Source organism: Xyrauchen texanus, chromosome 42 (genome assembly GCF_025860055.1).
Source record: "Xyrauchen texanus isolate HMW12.3.18 chromosome 42, RBS_HiC_50CHRs, whole genome shotgun sequence".
Lineage (NCBI taxonomy): Eukaryota > Metazoa > Chordata > Actinopteri > Cypriniformes > Catostomidae > Xyrauchen > Xyrauchen texanus.
Genome location: NC_068317.1, coordinates 24153750 through 24175973, shown reverse-complemented (window position 1 = coordinate 24175973; position 22224 = coordinate 24153750). Strand labels below are relative to the sequence as shown.

General features: G+C 36.7%; 2 protein-coding genes across 3 annotated transcripts in view; both read left to right on the top strand.

Moving 5' to 3' along the window:
- Nucleotides 1-4403, top strand: part of LOC127635361 (traf2 and NCK-interacting protein kinase-like) — an 82219-nt gene extending 77816 nt beyond the window's left edge. The window contains exon 32 of the mRNA XM_052115339.1: nt 204-4403. Within this exon, the coding sequence (XP_051971299.1) occupies nt 204-287 (84 nt within the window). The 3' untranslated portion in view covers nt 288-4403. The remainder of the gene's footprint in view (nt 1-203) is intronic.
- An 11186-nt stretch (nt 4404-15589) lies between these two features.
- LOC127635384 (eukaryotic translation initiation factor 5A-1-like) lies at nt 15590-21487 on the top strand. 2 transcript variants are annotated; one of them, XM_052115379.1, is made up of 5 exons: nt 15590-15648; nt 16734-16924; nt 17017-17121; nt 18707-18838; nt 18965-21487. In XM_052115379.1, exons 2-5 carry the CDS (start codon nt 16757-16759, stop codon nt 19025-19027), a joined length of 468 nt encoding a protein of 155 aa, XP_051971339.1. In that variant the 5' UTR covers nt 15590-15648; nt 16734-16756; the 3' UTR covers nt 19028-21487. The 2 variants fall into 2 exon arrangements, with proteins under 2 accessions (XP_051971339.1, XP_051971338.1); XM_052115378.1 differs by lacking the exon at nt 15590-15648 and adding an exon at nt 15761-15920.
- Nucleotides 21488-22224: the final 737 nt, after the last annotated feature.

Below are 22224 nucleotides of genomic sequence, written 5' to 3'. Positions count from 1 at the left end.
AATTGCACACTTCATCTTTAAACTCTTACTCTGTACTGTAGTTAGTTCACATTTTCCTAGGATAGTAAAAAGTGTTTCGCTATCAAAATATTAAAGCTTCAATAACTCAAGGTTGTAGATCTGATTAAATAGTTTGGTCTTTAAGGTTACAAATTGGCCATATAATAATGTCCTTCCTCCATCTGGACTCTTCTTTTCTGCAGGTGTTCTTTGCCTCTGTCAGATCAGGGGGCAGCAGCCAAGTTTTCTTCATGACCTTGAACAGAAATTCCATGATGAATTGGTAATTCATCCACATCCTTCCCCTGCATTGTGTCCATGGACCTTTTCTACTTTATTGAAAAGTGTGAAAAATGGAAAGACAAGCAGAAAATCCAGGTGCGTTGGATAAACTTTGGACCAAGATTTGCTGGGTCCTTTCAGAAGAGTAAAAGACAGATCAAACCCAACTCCACATCCAAAATCTTTAAAAAGGGGTGCCGGAGAAGAACAACCAGTCTGCATTATTTTTTTATGGCTCTTTCATTCATGTATGTGGGGTTCATGTTTTTGTCTTAACAAATAGGTATCTAGATTTTTCTGGAGGTGATTATTGGAGGACAAAAAAATATGGGCAATACGACCCACAATTTAAACAATTGAATTGTACTGTTAAGACACTTTTGACACAATAATTGATCGCCATTGAGCTGGACGTCAGTAAACCTCCCTTCCAAGACTATTCCATTGAGGCTAGTTTGTGTGATCAACTCCATATTTACAGCCCAAACACTTGTGGGACACATTTCATACAAACTTTGCTTTTAAAGTAAATCTATTTTATGTTTCAGCTTGGAATGCACACAAATGTTTGTGTAATGCCATTAATCGCACTAATGTGTGGATTTAACCAATATTTAAGACTTTTATAGTACTTTTATTAATTATCACATTAGATTGGAGCAGAGACACCTTGGGTTGAACACAGAATGCCTTAAAGACGAATTTGCATTAATTTTTTAGTCCATATATGAATGCTTATGCATATTTATGTAAGGAAAGGGAAAATATTGCTTTTCAATGGACATTTATGCCTGCCGATATGGATAAGATAAATATAGATCTGTTTTGATCCTGAATATTCATACTGTGCATTCCTAGTTTTATGTCAAAGCTCTGTTGTATTTAGATTGCTGTTGGTGTCTGTAGTTACTGTTCCATGTGCTCAGGAAGATGATGCTGTAGACCTTTTCTCTTTTCCACCGATTTCCATTAGCCACTTTCAGCTTTTGATATTGATGTTTCTCAGAATGGGAACATGAACTGTTGTGTGCATTGTGGGCTAACGTTTTTACTGGTCCTATGAGAACATGAACTTCCACATGGGCTGAAAAAAGTCATCTTTGATGTCAGAGTAAGGCTGGTCTGCAGGAACGACTCTAGAAAGCTTTGTAAACATCACATTGAAGGGAAACAGTCCAAGCACTTCAGCTGATCCATAAATACTACAGAGCTTTGTTTTGAAACATAAAGTACATTAAAGGTGCTGTAAGTGATTCCAGTCATTTTGCTAACTTCTGCTAGACGTAGATAGACAAAACACACCTTCCAAAGACATGCCAGCGAACACGTACAGGTGAAAGACAGAGTGTGCTTTTAATTATGTAACTATCTCTGACTGATAAAGTTATTACGAGGGAAAACACTAAACTTTTTGTGAGGGGAAAATAAATTTATTTCAGGAAACAAATTCCTTCCCTGTCCTCTAAGGGGACATTTTCTGCAACGTAATGCATATACAGCCCCTTTAAGATTGCATTGAGTCGCAGTGTAGTAAAAGTGTGCGTGAATTGTGTATGTGCATATGGGTGACTAAATCATGAAATGTAGAGCTCTCCATCAACAATACAAAAAGTAGAGTTGTGTTACCATGACATACCAGCAATCTCAATTAGTTTTTCATATCAGGAGAAACAGACATCCACTCATCATTGGGATAAGAATGTGCTGCAGTTTTGTATATTTACATTTGATTTCTCATGACTATCAGCAAAGTGCAATAAAGGCCAAGGGAATCGAGTGCTTTAGATTTCTCCATAAGATAGGTCTAGGTCTCCAAACTGTTTTTAGAGGGATTTTTCACAATCACCCTCTGTAAATATCCACTTACTATTTTGAAAAAAGATTCCTGCCTCCCAAATGAATGCATAGCAACTGAGGGTGTGACAGAAATGTGAGATGCTGTATGTGGTTCTGTATGATCCTCTCTAAAGGCATCACAGATGTGTGAATTAGAAGATTTTGTGTGAATCACATGAATTGGTGAACAAAGGCTGGTGTTTTGTGAGTAGAGCTTCCTTTTAGGCAACCTCATTTCCGTACACCTGTCGGATCAGTTCCGTTTTCTATGTGGATAATGACTATTGATGCTGTCAATGAAACCTCTTAAGTTACACGACATATAAGGCAATATTCAAGATTGTTGTTTGAAGAGGCAAGGATTTCTTCTCTTGGGGGCATTATGTCTTTTTGAAATTCAACCAATAAACCAGTGATTTTATAATGATCTTAATAGCGAGTTTCAGTTAGCTCAGCTGGCTTTGAATGTGTTCTAATTAGTGTAAAATGGCTATTTTGTCATTACGTGTAGACTTGAGGAGTGTAGAGCATCAGAAACATTCAGAAAAGGAAGCATTTTTTTTAACAAGAAAAATCATGGTGCAATGTATTGTGCGATTAACAGCCAAATCAAGCCTACACTTCATATTAATAGACTTGAAGTCTTTCCAAATGACTTGGCATTCTGTTAAAAATAGTCGGGATTGTTACATAACAAGAAATTCCTTGATATCATTTCATTTATATACTTTTATATGTTTCCATTGCTGTCTTGCAATGGCAATAGTGTGTGAAATTCACAACTGGGATCTTTTAAGACTTCTTGTTTAATTGTCCATCAAACTGTGAACTGAGTGTGGATGTGTGTGCAGGTTTGACGTCTGTCCTGCTACTTATGTGGTCTTCCCATCAATTTTATCAGCACAGATGTCAACTGTGAGATTGGTTGATTTCTTCATTCTCTCATTCTCCACTTTCAATGTGTGGAATTTTATTTGTTTTATGTCTGCTTGACCTCATTTTTTTCGAAACTGGACATTAATATTGTAAGTACATCCTTTAAGATTCAGGCTGAGACAGTTGTTTTATTTCTATATTTCTCTAATTAGTTTGTGTATTAAACTTTGAGAATTATAGCACAACCGAGTGTTCTGAATATTGGCTGTTATTTTAAGGTTGATCCAGTGTGTGAATGTGTGGGTGGGTGTGTTTTCAATATTTTTTTTAACTTTAAGCTTGTAAAACCACCAATTAAAGAAGTAATACAGGCACATTCACACTAAAATGAGAAATGAAGTTTTGGGTTTGCAGACCTTTTAGTATTTGGAGCTAAATCTGGGCATTTGTTCACTTCAAAATATGTATCCATAAAGTTCATATTAAATGTTAGGCTATGAAACCTTTTTTGTTTTCTCCTCACATATAACTTCACATGTAGCTTGGACTTTTACGAGATGCTGATCTCATCTAATCTGTGCCTAGTCCATGTAATTTATTTATTACATGGTGTACTGTAAATCCAATAAACAACAAAAACACCAGAATTCCTTCATCCAACCCACAAAAGCGCTGAATTTTCTAAACTGGATATTTGATGGACATCAACAAGTCCATTTTTTACTTGATGCTCTGATTTATTTTATTTATTATTTTGTACAGTGCTGAAATGCTGGTATATCATTGTATTTAGAAAGCAGTGTTGTTGCTGTTATTTCAAAGGGATTGTTTTTGTTAGTTGAATTCTGGATTAGTTTGTCTGAAAGAACTATGAAATCTATATCATCATGTCAGAGGTGCTTTGAGTGCTTCATTTGACAATTTTCACTTTTAAATTTGTTTAATTTAAGTAGATTTTTTTTTATTGGTTTATTGATTTTATTATTTTTAATGTGATCTTGTTCAGTGCTCTCTCTCCTTATTAGATACATTTTCCCCTGCATATTGCAAAAATTATTTCATATTATAAGGTTGTTTGAAAATAGTGCACATGTTGTTTTTACTAGGAGAAAATTGTATATCAAATGTGATGGCAAAGTTGGTTGGTGGATCAGTCATAAAATGGTAGAAAAACTAGCAATAATAATGATTACTGATTCTGTTATATCTCATGTTAGGCCTTTTCTATTTTGGCTGAATTATGCAGCTCCACTTTTTGAACTTATTTAAATGGAGTTAAAAGAAATGTGAAATGGATTAATAGAAATACTTCAGACTTTGAAAACCCATCCAGCGTGGTCACTCGTCACCAGAAACAGACATTTTAGGGGTTTTCTTTGCTTTTTTTTTTTTTAATAAATTGACATCAAACCAGACCATGTGTGCTGTCATGTTTTATATTATTATAATTGTTTTAAATGGGTAATTAATTTTTTTTCTCTCTATCTTTGTTTTTTATTGTAAATGAAAAATGTTTCCTCCGTACAGCAGATCGGTTTGTGTAGTAGCACTGTACGTTTATGTATGTATATTAAGCTATCACAAAGGGACATTTTGTCACTAAGGGAAGCTTATTATGTGCTATTTAATTGCTTTTCTGCTAAATTTAAACCACAGAATTATCATAATGCACTCTTCCAACTGCAGAAGTGTATACATATTGTAAACATACAACTGTTTTGGCCTTTACATATAATTAATATATACTATATAATTACAACATTTAAAACACATGTGAAGACCTGCCCGAGCCTGAAAAATATTTAAAGGGTTAGTTCACCCAAAAATATAATTCTCTCATAATTTACTCATCCTCATGGCATCCCAGATGTGTATGACTTAATTTGTGTTCAGCAGAAGTAAGTAAGATTTTTAGAAGAATATCACAGCTCTGTTGGTCCACACAATGCAAGTGAATGGTGACCATTCAAAGCTCCAAAAAGCATAAAAAAGACAAGAATAAAAGTAATCCATAAGACTCGTGGTAAAATCCATATCTTGGATTACCAATATGAATAACCAATATCTAAATCTATGTGAGTGAGAAACAAGTTAATATTTAAGTTGTGTTTTTTTTTTTTTTTTTTAAACTATAAATCAACACTTTTGACCAGCCCCAACCGCTAGGTGGCGATATGCACGAAGAATGTGAAATGTGAATTGTCAAAAAACTAAAATTGTATGTGAAAGTGGAGATTTATAGTAAAAGGGACTTAAATATTGATCTGTTTCTCACTTACACCTATCCTATCTCTTGATGCACCTTTATTTTTACTCACGTCAGCCACGTCCGAATGCATTTCCGTCAGGCGATGAAGCAACCTTATAACATTCATTTCACTTTATGGGCGCTAAATATGCTGTTCATGTGCGCAGGGTCTGTGATGCCAAATTGCGCTCTGCTATCTGTGCGCGCCTCAATCGAGCTTCCCGCAAAACGCGAGTCCCAGACCAGTGACCGGATCAGTGCGCGTGCGTCAACCTGGCGCTGGCGCTCGCTCTCTTTAAAATGTCAGCTCCCGTGACAAACGCAAAGCAGCTCACATGCGTGATTAATTCGGGCTTCCAGAGATATCGTTTAGCATGCCACCCATTTGAAATTTACATGAGAATTTGCTATCTAAAAGTCCCATGGAGCAGTTCAACCATCATGTTAAACGTCTTGACAACGCCGACATTCTGAACAGCACAAATGAGGGAAAGTGAAATCACCTGCTGCCCAGCACTAGCATCAGTTATAAGACTTTACACATCAACACCCTTACTAACATTTATCCCAGTTAACTGTAACAGAATATTTCATTACAACTGTGGAAGATGTAGCCCAGAAAACCGCGGATAGCACGGACAGTTGGAAACAAGCCATGGTATGTAATGTAAGTACTTAAATAATTAAATAATTTAAAAATAATTTTTTTAAATTATTATCTATCTATATATATATATATATATATATATATATATATATATTCTATTTTTTTTTAACATCTGATGTTACCTTATTTTGTGGTGGATGACCCAATGTGGATTTGCTCTTTTCAGAGAGCTCATTAAAATGTTAATTATATTTTGTTTGCATTTGAGGGCAATCAAATTGAGTTTGAAGTATTGGCAAATATCGGATCACAGGCAGAGAGAATCGATATAAGATCATATCGTGATGAAACGTCCGATTTACACCCACTGGAGTCATATGGATTACTTCTATGCTACTTTGTGCTTTTTGGAGCATTTGGTCACCTTTTGAATCCTATTAGACCTACAGCCGTGGCCATAACTATTGGCAGTGACATAAATTTTACAAAGTTTGCAGCTTCAGTATTTGTAGATTATTTTTTCACATGTTTCTATGGTATATTGGAAAACAAAGATAAGCTTTTCATAAGTTTTAAAGACATTTATTGGCAAAAACACTCAATTTATGCAGACTCAATATTTACAGTGTTGACCCTTGTTCTTCATAACCTCTGCAAGTTGCTCTGGCATGCTGGATATCAGCTTCTGGGCCAAATCCTGACTGATGGCGATCCATTCTTGCCTTATTAGTGCTCGGAGTTGACCACAATTTGTCGGCTTCTGTTTGTCCGCTCACCTTTTGAGGATTGACAACAGGTTCTCTATGGGATTAAGATCCAGGGAGTTGCCTGGCCACAGATCCAAAATTTCAATGCATTGATCTCCGAGTCACTTCATTATCACTCTTGCCTTGTGACGTGATGCTCTATCATGCTGGAAAATGCACGGATCATCGCCAAATTGCTCCTGGATCGTTGGGAAAAGTTGCTTTTGCAGGACGTTTTGAGACCATTCTTTATTCATTCTTTATTCATGGCAGTGTTTTGGGCAGAATTGTGAGAGCCCAATCCCTTGGATGAAAATAAATATTTGCAAAACACAAAATATATGTCACTGCCAATACTTTTGGCCACGGCTGTCCAGAGCTGAGATTCTTCTAAAAATCTTCATTTTTATTCTACAGAAGAAATACATTTATACACATCTGTGATGGCATGAGGGTGAATCAATGATGAGAACTTTTATTTTTGCGTGAACTATTCCTTTAAGAAATTTAGAGAACACAATTTTTAACCTTTCACTTAAAATCTAACTTCGTTATTTGGTAGGCCCTTCTCTTGATTAGGGATGGGAACAAGTACTTGTGTACTCGGATGTGGCAGCAATGATCGATTCTGAAAAAGATGATCGATGGTGATCATGCATGATGTGACTTCACTTAATCCAAGATTCAGTGACAATTACCTGACAACTAAACACAAACATGTCAAAGAGCTTTTTTGTTTAGGAGCTTATTTTTAATTTTGAGATTGATTACATTGTGATTTTGAGGGCTACATTGATTGTCATAGACATCTCATGGCAAACAAACTGATATACAATGCTGCAATGCTATCGTTACAATAATCAGAGTGTAAATAACGGTGTTTTGAACACCTGTCTATGCAAAATGTTTGCTATACACGTTATCATTTAATGCAAGAACTTTGACTCATTAATGGATATTACTTAATAACAGTGAATGTTTGCGTGATGCATCACACACCTGCATCTCGACAAAATGGGAGTTGAAGATTTCCGCCCGAGTTTCCAAGTTAGAAGTCCTACATAAAGTGTCATTACGTTGCACTCTCCCTAGATGAGAGGTGGAAATTCAGACTCTTGAGTTGAATGGAACACTTCATGAATGATCACAACAACAATACAGAGCATTGTGGCTTTCCCCACAAGAGCGAACACTTGAGGAGACAAACCAGGCATGTGGCAGTGGACTCAACGCGCTGAAGCAGTGCATATACATTAGGTGAGTGTTTCAACCAGCTAGACAGAACGTAGCTAAATGGAACAGAATGCAGCATCTTCAAAACTGAACTTCAACATAACCTGCCTATTAAAAATGTGATAGATATGGCGTCTCCTGTTAAGCTAACTGAGATTTGAAAATAAACGGTTCAGACAGTCACTTAAACTGGTGCACTCTTACTAAGACTTACTACGGTAACCTGAAGGAAGAACAGACAGACAAGCATTGTGCACGTTAATTGATTTGGGCAGTGAATCTGCAAATTTTGATTATGCAATCTTTTGTAAATTTTGTAACAGATGAATAGACAATACACTAGAACAACAAGATGCAATGCAGAAGCCAAAGATGTTTGTCAGACATGTTATTATATACACAGTTATGTACAGTTGAAGTCAGAAGTTTACATACACTTTAGCCAAATACATTTAAATGAAGTTTTTCACAAGCCCTGACATTTAATCATAGAAAACATTCCCTGTCTAAGGTCAGTTACGATCACTACTTTAAGAATGAGAAATGTCAGAATAATAGTAGAGAGAACTATTTATTTCAGTTTTTATTTCATTAATAACACCAAGTACTTGTTGGCCAATATCGATACCAATACCTCTATTAAATTGAATTTGATGCATTCTTTGGATAAAATTAGTAACTTTATTATTACTTAATTGTTTTAAATATATTTATGGGCCTGAACAGAAAATTATTAGGCTGCTTTGTTTACACTTAAAAAATGTGTAAGTATAAAACCTCCAAATTAACCATAGATATTATATGGTTAGTATTACTAAAATCAAGTTACCATATGGATACTACAGTAATTCTAAAAAGAATGGCTTTTTATGGCGGTTTGGGAGCACCAGCCTCTTCCTTGCTGAGCGGCCTTTCAGGTCATATCGATATAGGACTTATTTTACTGTGGCTATAGATACTCGTCTACCTGTTTCCTCCAGCATTTTCACAAGGTCCTTTGCTGTTGTTCTGGGATTGATTTGCATTCTATGAGACAGAACGCATCACCTTCCTGAGTGGTATGAAGGCTGCGTGATCCCATGGTGTTTATATTTGCATACTTTTTTTTTGTACAGATGAACATGGTACCTTCAGGCGGTTGGAAATTGCTCCCAAGGATGAACCAGACATGTGGAGGTCCACAATTGTTGCTTCTGAGGTCTTTTCCCATGATGTCAAGCAAAGAGGCACTGAGTTTTAAGGTAGGCCTTAAAATACATCCACAGGAACACCTCCAATTGACTCCAATTAGCCTAGCAGAAGACTTGACATCATCTAAAGGCTTGACATAATTTTCTGGAATTTTACAAGCTTAAAGGCACAGTTAACTTGGTGTATGTCAACTTAATTTGTTAAAAAATGTTTAAATGAATTCAACTTAAGTGTATGTACAATTGTGGCCAAACAAATTGGTACCCTTGGTAAATATGAGCATAGAAGGCTGTGAAAAAATATGTTTTTATTGTTTATCCTTTTGTTCATTCAAAATATTCACAAAAATCTAACCTTTAATTGAAGAAAACTAATTAAAAGGGGGGGGGGGATCTCATAATTAAGTTTCTCAAACACATTTGCTACAATTATTGGCACCCCTAGAAATTCTTATGAGTAAAAAAAGTATTAAAAAAAAAAAGTCAATCTGAAGTATATTCCCATTCATATTTTATATTTTTTAGTATCCCGGGTGACTAGGAATATACAATTGTTCAGTCATGACTTTCTGTTTCACAGGGATATAAATATGAGGCCAAATTCCCTTAGTCAGACCAAAGAATAAAGTTATGATGTGCGGCAAAAGGTTGTTGAGCTGGTTTGTTTGAGTGGCCAAAAAATTCTCCAAGGATCACAGCTGGAGAATTACAGAAATGATTTGGGTCTTGGGGGCAGAAAGTCTCCTAAACTACAGTCAGAAATCGCATACATCACAAGTTGTTTGGGAGGGTTTCAAGTAAAAAGCCTCTGCTCTCATCCAGCAACAAACTCAAGCATCTTCAGTTTGCCAGACAATACTGGAACTTCAAATGGGACCAGGATCTATTCCCAGATTAAACAAAAATAGAGCTTTTTGGCAGCAAACACCAGAGATGGGTTTTGCGCACACAGCGAAGTAGCCATATGGAAAAGTACCTCATGCCCATGGTTAAATATGTTGGTGATATTTAATGTTGGGGGCTGTTTTTATGCCAGAGGTCCAGGACATCTTGTGCATATACATTCCATCATGGACTCATCAAATGCCAACTGATAAAAAATCAAAACCTGACTGCCTCTGCCAGAGAGCTTTAAATGGGCCATGGTTTGAACTTCCTGCAAGACAATGATCCAAAACACACATCAAAATCAACACAAAAATGGTCCACTGACCACAAAATCAAGGTTCTGCCATGGCCATGCCAGTCCCCTGACCTGAACCCCATAGAAAACCTGTGGGGTGAACTGACGAGGAGAGTCCACCAGTGTGGACCTCAGAATATGAAGGATCAGTAGAGATTCTGTATAGAGGAATAGTCTCCGCTCCCTTGCCATGTATTCTCCAACCTCATTGAGCATTATATGAGCAGACTCCGAGCTGTTATCTTGGCAAAGGGTGGTTGAACAAAAGACTGAATAAACGGGTACGAATAATTGTGCCACACATATTATACAAAAATATTTCATTTTTGCTAAAACTTGTGCTGTGTTTGCAATTGTTTGTTATCCATTAGCAGTGACGTGCGGTGATGTCTTAAAGAGGCTAGGCACTGAGTTATGAAAGCCAGATTACCTGATTTATCGTTTAAGCTAATAATACGTAATAACAGTGAACGTTACGCACAAGTGTGGCATATCAATAAATGTAAAAATCAGGATGAATTATTTGTCAATAAAAAAAATCAGGATGTATATCGTGTACTCTCTCTCTCTCTCTCTCTCTCTATCACAGACACACACACACACACACACACACACACACACAGTGAACGTTACGCACAAGCGCGGCATATCAAGAAATGTATGTATTTTATATATGTGTTATAATATATACGATTTTGTTAATATATCTTCATTAGATACTATTATACAAAATTCAGTAGTCAAAACACAGAACATATAACAGAACATAAGTTGTTTATTTGTTACAACATTATGTGCTTATTTTTTTTATGTGCAATCTTCATCTTTATAACAGACGATACAATACAACAATCCTTTACCTTTTCATTGTGGTAGGTTATACACAGCTTCCTTTGCTCATCAAGTGCAAGGTCGATCCAAGATTTTCCAAAGGTTTTCAGTGTAATTTGACACTGGATGTGAGCTGACGACTTTTCATGCTTGGTTAAAGCTGCGGGCAGGTTGTTCAAATCACAATATCCCGCTGAAGTCCAAACAGTCTGACTGGTTGAAAAAAGCAGGCAGGGATAGCAGTACAGCCGCTGATTGTTAGCACAGCCACATAGCCAATCTTTTCTTACATACCAATCAGTTTGAAATGATCGGATAATTTTTGGGCCCTTTTGCTGTACTAGTCAATCTAAGGCTGGCGTAGACCTCCCTCTTGCAAATAACTCATATTTGGAATTAAAATCGAGCTTGGAAAAAATTCTTAATTCCGTGATTACGGCCGGTGCTGTCATTTTGATTTTGGCGGGGATTAGGCATGTACGCTAGCTGTGGTGTAATGACGTTAGCTACGCAAATGTCCAGGAATATCTCGATTTTAATTGGTCCATGTCTGATACGTAACGGAGATGATTACGGGCATAACATATTTACGTCAAAAGGCACAGCAGATTTGTGCTTTTTGCCGTACATGTTAAAGAATACAGGATCGAAGTGCAACATGGGTTTTCCGCTTGTCGTCTGCAATGAATGGACCGTAAAAGCACTGCTTATTCTACCATTTGTTTTTAGTTGATTATGCGTAACTGCTACATTTGTCATCATAACGTCTAAACAATTGGAATAACACACATATTGCATATATAAATCACAAGAATAAAAAGTACAAATACAAGTTTATTATTTAATAAACATTTTATTTTTGAATTTTGGCAGGGTAGGCAGTGCCTAGTTTGCCTACCCAGACCGCACGTCAGTGTCCCTTAGAGGATACATTTTTGTGAATATTTTGAATGAAAAATCAAAAGGATAAACAAATACATATTTTTCACAGATTTCTTTGCTCATATTTACCAAGGGTGCATATATTTTTTGGCCACAACCGTGAACTTCTGACTTCAACTGTACATGTCATTGCCCCTCAAGTATTTAACAAGAACTTGAGTAATCAGTCCAAGTACTCGAGTAATTATGTCAAGCCGTTTTAGCTTTTTATTCAAATCGCAGGATATGAATTGTTGATAACATTACATTTTCACTAGTTAAAATTCTAATTCATTTATCAATAATTAAATTTCCACTAGTAAAAAGTTGAATTCTTGATATAAAAAATGGAATTTCAACTAGTAAATAATTATATATATATATATATATATATATATATATATGGGTTGCATATCTATAATTGCATAATATAACTGTTTCACATCTATGTCATTCACTCCTATTCAAAACGCAATTATTGATTTCAAAACAATTATTCATATAAAAAATATGAAAATTTCTTAATAGCTGAAATTCCAATTTCACATATTAACAATTATTTTCTTAATAGTAAAAATCTAGTTTTTGATATCAAGAATGTAATTTCTACTAGTGAAAATGCCAATTTTTGAAATCCACAATTGAAGTCCCACTAATAAAATGCAAATTTTTATATCAGTAATTTGGTTTTCACTAGTGGCAATTTTAATTTATCATATCTGTAATGTAATCGTTACTAGTAAGAAAGTCTTTTTAGTTATCATTAATTACACTCAAAATTATATCTGAAATGTATTTTCAGATATCAGAAATATGAAATGTAAAATGTTGAAATTATATCAAATATACTGATGATTTACTGATATCAAAAATTACCATGTTCAGTTGTTGACATCAAGAATGAACATTTTACTAATAACAATGTAATTAGTGATATCAGTAAAGGGAGCTCTACTAATAAGTAGGATTGCCTTGATATCTAAAATAGCCTTTGCAAATAGTGAAAATAGAATTACTGATATCTTGAATTTGATTTTAACTTGTAAAAATACTGTAATACTGCAACTTTCATTGCTAATTTTAAACTTAAGTGCGATGGAACACGTTTTCATATATTTATCAACAACACACAGATGCATTTCACACAATAGTATCCATCTGCTGAGCCGCAGAACCGTAGGCTTGAAGCAGAAGTATAAATCCGCCTTAAAGGAATAGTTCACCCATAAAATGAAAATTTGCTGAAAATCTACGATTTAATTTCAGGCCACATCCTTTAAATGGTGCAAGTGAATGTACATATTTAGGGTATGCATTTTGGATTTGGCTCTGTATGTAATTGCAGAGCTATGTGATTGGAATTCTTACTAGTAAAAATGCAATTATGTTGAGTGATGCTGGGAATATTAATTGAAATTCACCTTTTTACTAGTGGAAATTTAATTACTGACATCAAAAATGGGCATTTCTACAACTAGTAGAAATTACATTCTTGATATTACAATTTAAATTTTTTACTAGAAAGAAAAGGATTGGTCAGCTAGGAAATTTAATTATTGATATCAACAACTGGCATTCCCACTAGTGAAATTTACATTCTTGATATCAAGAATTAGAATTTTATCAAGTGAAAATTTAATGGTTTATATCAACAGTTCATATCCTGCGAATTAATAAGTCAATTCGGCTTGCCATAGAGTAATTAGTCCGAGTACTCCAGTAGACAAAAATGACCATCCCTTGTCTTGTTGTCGCTAGTGTGGTTTTGTTGTGTTCCCTTGTTTACCAAACAGCATTTGACGATACTGGAAATTTAGTTTGGAGGATACAATTTTGAACCTAGAATAAACAATGGACTTTTTGACTCAAAACAGATATAGTATATAAAATATAGATATACAGCCCGTGTGACGACCTGCCCTATGTTACATCACACATTGTATTCGTGAAAGATGACGTTCAACCTACCAATCCTAATCGCTAAGCGGCACTATGCACACATTTAAGCCGCAAATCTTCCTCTCCTCAGCAGTGTTGCCAGATTGGGATGGTGATTTCCAGCCCAAAAATCACCAAAACCCGCCCACTCCAAGAAAAAACCGCCCAAAATTTTACTGCCAAAATAATGTGATATAATTGTATTGCCATGTCATTCAAGGTTGATAAGCACCATTTAGATCTCCTTAAAACAAAATAAAATATAAAATAAATAAATTTCCCAGGTTAAACGGATCAAAACAGGGCAATAATTAAGGAGAATTAGCAAATATGACTAAAATGCGACCACACACACACAATGCACTTTCACAGTGTAGATTTAAAATGTTTTGCGATAATTTAAATACCCAATGTTTATTTTGTTATATTTAATAAATTATATAGGCTCTGTATTTAAATGATATTATATATTTAAATTATTATTAGTAGTATTACTACTACATTTTACTCCTGATAAACGGGTGTATGTGTGTGTGAAAGAGAGAGCGAGATATCTTCCCTTTAAATGCAGAACAGTTTTCTTTAAATGTCTCCCCACCGTTACGCTTGCTCCATCTGTTGCTATGCCAACCATGTTTGCTACATCCAGCGCGTTAGCTTGCAGAAAGCAGATGATAGCATCCACAATCCCATTAGCATCAGCGTCCAAAAGTTCGACAAGTCCCAGGTAAGTGCTCACAAACCGATTGAGTGTCTTAGAACGATATTTTACACATATGCAAAGTAACTTGTTTACGGTAATATCGGTTGTTTCGTCCAAGTAAAGAGAGTAAGGCGAGTCACCAATGTCCTGTCGAAGTTGTTGTCTAAAATATGGCTCAAGAACTGACTTAATGACAGCCGTACATTTGGTTCTGTGCATCTGGAATGCTCCGATCTCATCCAGTATGTCCGATAAGTCGTCCACGGCATTAACTGACGTGTGGCAAGCAACGTATGTTGCTATCCGCGGTTCAAGGCGCTTCTGGTCATCACAGATGGCCGCCGAGTTACTTAAACTAGCTTTACTCACTGTGAAAGCCTTAATTGTGGGCAGGCACCGCATCTTGTGCTTCTTGGTTTAAGTGAGCCCTTATGTCGGTGTTGCAGAATTTGCAGTGAGCTTTGCTATCATCCGATTTAGACTGCGTTATCCATGGCTTTAGGTCCGAATCACTCTCCCACTCCTTTCGGTATGTTTTTTTATATTTTGCCCACTTCGACATCTTTTTAATTTGTATTTCCCGCTGAGTGCTGCTGAGTCAATGTGAGGGGTGAAAATGTGAGGATGTCACATCAGTGCTGACTGAGTCCTGACGCAGCTTCTGCTATCATTCGATTGGCTCTTGAGTTGTGACTCGCAACGTTGGCATCAAGCCGCCCGTCAACTGTCAACATCACCAACACAGCCGAGTATGCAGTGGGTGTGTTTAGTTACATTACAATGACTGATTGGATGAAGTACATGCACACTTGGGTTGTGTTAGTTGTGTTAAATAATTAGCTTATCATTTTTTTGAAAACCGCCAAACTGATCCTAAACCCGCCCAAATTTTGTCCACCCACCCAAACCAATTTTTACCCGCACAATCAAATGCAAAACCGCCCAATCTGGCAACACTGCTCCTCAGTTGAAGAATCGGAATCCCGCCCACTGTACGGATGCCGCATTAAAATTGGCCGCGCTTGCGCGTTGACGTTCCTTTTTTTTCTTGGAAGTAAGTGCTGCATGAAGCGTGTTTGAATTGTGATTAAATGTTACACAGAACTTTTTTGCCTTCATGTTCTACACGAGATGCTATCAGACGTGTGCGCGTGTGTCTCGGTGCTGAACTCAACCTGGCCGTCTTGAGAAAAGGGGTTGTGATGGTGCTTTAAGGCGGTGGGGCTAAGGAGCATCTCGGGTTTTTGCAGGCCGCGACCGAAAACAGAGCCGCACGCGCGAGGCCTTTCCCCTTGCAGTGTGACTTGTCATTTTACCGAAAAAGAGGCACGTGAGAAACTTTCGCTTTCCCGCGCGAAACACCCCCTTTCCCTCCGGGTGTATCTTTAACAGCTGCGGTTGTTCTGTTCTATTTGGAAATGTGTTAATGGGGTTTTCTCTGTGCTTTGTCATGTTTTGTTACATGCAAGAATGGGGCGTTAACTAGTTAGCCGGAGTCATTGATGAGTGGCGAATCCACGTTGACTAAACGAGATTCGCGCGGAGGCAGACACGTTTTGCGCTGTTTACGGATCGCGTTTCTGTCAACGATAACGTTAAATTAACGTCCGTTCGTTTAAAGTTAAGCTTAAAAGTCCATCTAGATTTGCTGGTCGTGGTTGGTCATTTAATGTGTGTGTGTGTGTGTGTGTGTATATATATATATATATAAAAAATAACGAGCGTTAAACTTTGTACAGCCCTAAATTTGCAACCCCCCAAAAAGTTATTAATTAAAGTGTACTCTGTTTTAGTCATTTCTTTTGTTTCTGAACCGAAAACTAAGTCGTGTAATTAGAGCAGCATTATGCGGCATATTTGGCTGCTCGTTTAATAAAATAGTTTTTCACACGGCTTAAAACTGGTCTTTTTTGTTTAAATTGTTGATGCAGTTTTGTGACTTGTAGTTTGTCTTGATCATAAGGTTTGTGAATGGCCAACATTTGGGTGGCAGAGAGAAGAAACTTTGGCTCTTGCACACGTGTTAGTGTTGTTTAGCCATGACGTTCATTATGTTCACTTGTTCAAATGTGTACCCATGAACAATGCAGCTCTTTTTAAAAAAAAAAGTTGTAACGAACTAATTTCCCTTTTCCCCAGTGTTCCTTGATTAGATCCCCATCATGGCAGATCCAGATCTTGATTTCACCAGCGGTGATGCAGGGGCTTCTGCCACCTACCCCATGCAGTGCAGTGCCCTGCGCAAGAACGGATTCGTGGTCCTCAAAGGTCGCCCTTGCAAAATTGTTGAAATGTCCACTTCTAAAACTGGCAAGCATGGTCATGCAAAGGTAAGCCTTTAATGGAGGCCACTTTCTGTATACATAAAAGTAGTTGTACTTCATTCAGTTCCTGTGTTAAATAACTGAAACTCTCTTGGCAGGTTCACCTAGTTGGAATTGACATTTTCTCAAATAAGAAGTATGAAGATATCTGCCCTTCCACCCACAACATGGACGTGCCTAACACCAAGAGAAATGATTACCAGGTGAGCATGAATGGCTTTGCAAAATCACGTTTAAAGAGCACCTATTATGATTTTTAAACGTGCCTAATTTTGTTTTAAAGGTCATACAAAAGATTTACATGCATGCAAGGTCAAAAAATACTTTTATTTGCTCATAATATAATTTAAATTGCAGCATTACCTTTTTTTTCCCCAGTGTCAAAAACGACTCGTTCAATGATCCTTTCTAAAGCAATCATTCTAAACTCCTCCAATGAAGCAGCCAATGAAGACCAGAGGCGGGTTTTTTGTTACCAAATTACGTAGGTTAGTAGGAAGTATGTCTGGAATTGCTAACAACTCGTTTCAGGTGTTCAGAATCGGTTCTTTCTTTTGGGATTCAATAAATCCATTTGTCGTGTACTTTTAATTTTTTTTTAATTTTGCAGGCTTTTTTACATTCACTAGCAGCTACATAACACACTACATGAAAGGTAATATTTGAAAAACCATAATAGGTGCTCTTTAATGGATGTTACTCATATCAGTTTGACTAATGTTTGCATTGGGGCTTGCCTAATGCCTGTAATGGAAAATAATAAAGTCATGTGCCAGAACAAATTCTCCCCTTTTTTTTTTTTTTTGTTCATGTTGATTTGTGCCAGTTTATTCATAATTCATCTTACGGTTACAAGTGAGTCTTTGTCCTAAATTAATATAGTCCTTGGTGTGTGTGAAAGCACTGAACACATGTTGATCAGTTTAATGGGTTCATTTGAGAGTTGCTTGGCACAATTGGTTTTGTTTAGTGCAAAATTACAAGCTTTTACAGTTCTTGTCTTGATCTTTTAATGAGGTTTCATGCTGTTAAAGGAGTAGTTCACCCAAAAATGAAAATTCTCTTATTTACTCCTGCCTCGTCAATCACCGGATGTGAAGGCATACAAAGGTTTTCGTAGAATATCTCAGCTCTGTATGTCCATACAATGCATGTGAATGTTGGCCAAGCACATAAGGTTCCAGTGGTTAAATCAATGTCTTCGGGGGAGGTCCAATTGGTTTTGTATGAAGAACGGACCAAAATGTAACCCCTTTTTCACTATAAATCTTGACATCAGCTGTCTCTTTGATGAACAAGAGTTACATTTATATACTCTTCTCACCCAAAACTGATTGGTTCACTTCAGAAGACCTTGATTAAACCACTGGAGTATTATGGATTATTTTTTGCTACCATAATATGCTTTTGTGGACTTGCAGAGCTCAAAATCTTAGTCTAAATTATTCACATCGGGGATGGCATGAGGTTGAGTAAATGAGAGAATTTACATTTTGGGGTGAATTTATTAAATGTTTTATTAATAATTAAGGTAGGATGGTATTAGTACAGTGACATTTTCTAATATTTCTCCTTGAGATTTCAGCCATAATAGTGTGTCCATTTAACTATGAAGTGTCTTGTTACCTAGATCAACAAAATAACGTGTTGGCTTAGCTTTTTTTTTTTTTTTAGGAGTTTGCAGAAGAGTTTTTTTATTCTTAACGTGTTAAATAAAAAAAAGTATATATATATTTTACCACAGAAAAATGTAAACAATATTCTAAGGGCTACTTTGCACTTTCCTAGCTGGTTGACATCAGTGAGGGGTTCCTGTCCCTTATGTTGGACAATGGTGATGTGCGTGAGGACCTGCGCGTGCCAGACGGTGACCTGGGCAAAGAAATCGAAAGCAAATTTGCAGCTGGTGAAGAAATGTTGGCAAGTTGATCTATTTTCAGTTTTTGGCTGTTTAGCTTATCTCACTGCCAATCTTTCTGAATTGTTTGTGTCTCCAAAGCTCTTGCCTCAGTGGAATATATATTTTTTTCCCCCTTTGTTTCCCAGGTTACTGTGCTTTCAGCTATGGGTGAAGAATCTGCAGTGGCCGTCAAACCCATGACAAAATAGGAAGAGGGAGGGACTGGGCTGCTCAGGCTGTAACATTCTACACTTTAACAAATCCTCTTGCATTTGTTTTTTTGGTTTTATTTGCCACCAAAGCTATGGCCTTCACAAGCAACCTCAATTTTTGGTTGTGATTGTGTTCCTTTTTTCTTCTCCCAAAACTGTGCTGGACTTGTGTCAGTTGGCATTCTCTCGGGTAAGAGGTTTAGTATTGCCAGTGTGTTGACCACAACCCCTCATTCCACTTTATTTTTCCCTCAAGTTTTTATCGCTTACATTCCTGAATGTTAAATAATGGGATCCATTTTTCCTTTTTGTATTATCTTTAATATTAATTGGTGTGCAGAATTTATGCAAGGTCTTGCGAAGGGAGAAAAGCCCCAACTGACACTAACTTATTTTGACCCCCCTACTGGGTGCCATACTTTTTACTTTTTCCTCTTACACGATCTATGCCATACTGGCACTATGGTTAATTTCTCTTGACCGAATGCCTTTTTCCCCAAAAGCGATATGCACACTGTTAGTTGGCACTTCCTTGTACTTGCAGAACCACTATGACGAGAAATAAACTAGTGTAATTCCTCTTAAATGCCGGTCTCAAATTGTTCAGAAGTGGAAAAGTATGCAATGGCCATGTGCAAATATCTCTGTAACCATAGGAGCCAGTTTGATTTTTGGCTGTCATTGGCAACCTTAAATAAATTGTTGAAGCCTGTATTTGTGTCCAGGTAGGCTCTTATCAGTGCTACCCCAGAATTAGCTTGGGCACTTGTTAAGGACTAAATCATTGATGCAAGTTCTAATCTGCCTTTTGTTCACTCGAGGCCTTTGTCACCTGTCTAGAGAGAGCAAATAATAAACAATAGATGACCTTTCTTGTTCATGAAACGCTCTTTCAGTATTTAAAAAAATAAATGCTCAATGCTCGTTAAGGTGTCACTTCATAGCTTCTGACATTTGATCTAATGGTATTCTAAAGTTTGAAATTTTACCAGTCTTTTATCAAACTGTCTGGGAGAGAGAGAATATCCTACACAATTAATTCCAGAGGGAAAATTGCCTAGTTTAACCAGTCTGGTATTTGCTCCATTCAATGAGGTGTAAACTTTATACTTCATAGTGGTATGACTTTTGGGGTGTGCTTTCTCACATCTGAACCGCACACTGAAATGTCAGGGAGTTTGTGTTCTCTATGAAAGTAAATATATTGATATGCCACAACATTGAAACCACTGACAGGTGAAGTGAATTACATTGATTATCTAGTTACATTGGCACCTGTTAAGGGGTGGGATATATTAGGCAGCAAGTGAACAGTCAGTTCTTGAATTTCATATGTTGGAAGCAGGAAAAATGTGCAAGCATAAGGATCTGAGCGACTCTGACAAGGGCCAAATTGTGATGGCTAGACTAATTGTTCAGAGCATCTCCAAAACGGCAGGTGGTGTGGGGTGTTCCCGGTATTCAGTGGTTAGTACCTACCAAAAGTGGTCCAAGGAAAGGTAAACGGTGAACCAGCGGCATGGTCATGGGCACCCAAGGCTCATTGATTCGCAAGGGATAGCCATCTGGTCTGATCCCATAGAAGAGCTACTGTAGCACAAATTGCTGAAAAACGTAATGCTTGCCATGATAGAAAGGGGTCATAACTCAGTGCATCACAGCTTGTCTGTGTGTTGCAGACTGGTCAACAGTGCCCATGAGTGACAAAAATTGTTTAGGAATGGTTTGAGGAAAATGACAGAGTTCAATGTGTTGACTTGGCCTACAAATTCCCCAAATCCCATCGATTGAGCATTTATGGGATGTGCTGGACCATCAATTCCGATCCATTGAGTCCCCACCTCACAACATATAGGACTTAATGGATCTGCTGCTAATATCGTGGTGCCAAATAACACAGGACACCTTCAGAGGTCTTGTGGAGTCCATGCCTTGACGGGTCAGAGCTGTTTTGGTGGCATGAGGGGACCTAAATTTTAGGCAGGTGGCTTTAATGTTGTGGCTGATCAGTGCATATGTGAATGGATTTCTGATTTGACCATTGTATGATTTAACAAGCAAATGGGAATTTTATCCTTTGGAATCAAACAAGTGTAAGATTATTATGCATTTAAAGGAACTTGAGTTGAATGCTGAATATTCCTTTAAATTAAAACATGAGTCACTATTTAAAAAGAAAAAGTGAAGACCATTACAGGGAAAGAAAGGAACAATGCTTTGTTGGGTTGGGCTGCAGAATCCGACTGAACCAAAGACTCATTTCCTATTTGGCTGGGTGCCCAGACAACACTGAATAAGTGTATTGAACAGTCTGTTCAAGACATAAATGTCTAAATTAAGTGTTTTCTCTCATTTTAAAGTGCATTACATGTTGTGACTTCAGATAAATTATTTTAATGGCATTTGTTTTGTGAGTTATTTCTTTTGTGTAGCTTTGGGGTAGCAATTAATATGAACATCATATCAGAACATCAATCTTTAGAGTCATATTAGAAATATGTGCCTGTTTAATTTTTTTCAGTGCAAGATTTCTGCTGCAGGTAACCTGCAAATTAACTGGCAAATCAGGTTTTGCCCACGTTGCCTACTGAGGCCTCACCCAACTTTGTCTTGGTATGTCTGCTCTGTGATGTATGATTGAGTCATGCTTTGTAGAAATGCAGAGCCTAGTATCTGCCTTTAGACTGTATTAAGTGTTTGTATACATGAGAATTTTCCATATTTATGGTTAAGTGATTGTCTTGGGGAGGTAAAATATCTGTTTGAAGAATCATCATAACAAAGACTGGGTTTAAGACAGTTGAACGCATGGAAGCAGGATTAATTTCATTGTGCTTAAATATGACTCTTTATTCTTCTACATGTTTAAATGGGAAAGTTAGTGCTACACCAAATTATTTTAAGTACTAGTGACATACAGTGAACTAGTACGTTCTAGATAATGTAATAAGTTCTAGATATTGCACGAAATATTATGGGAAATTAAATTGATTTAACTCGTTTCCAAATATTTCATAAGTGACTGTTGAATACAGTGTAAAAAAAATAACATTCAGATGCACTTGCATAACAAAATAGCATTGCTATATTTAATTTAAACATTGTTTAAAATTACGTGGTTTCAACATATTTAACAAACCATACAAAATAAACCTGCAAATCATAACTACTCAAAAGTCTACGTTGAAGCCACG

Excerpts from the sequence above, each read along its gene's own strand:
- LOC127635384 (XM_052115379.1), top strand. The coding sequence starts at position 16,757 with ATGGCAGATCCAGATCTTGATTTCACCAGCGGTGATGCAGGGGCTTCT. Across the intron at positions 17,122-18,706 it reads CCAAGAGAAATGATTACCAG|CTGGTTGACATCAGTGAGGG; the intron begins GTGAGCATGAAT and ends GCACTTTCCTAG. Across the intron at positions 18,839-18,964 it reads CAGCTGGTGAAGAAATGTTG|GTTACTGTGCTTTCAGCTAT; the intron begins GCAAGTTGATCT and ends TTTGTTTCCCAG.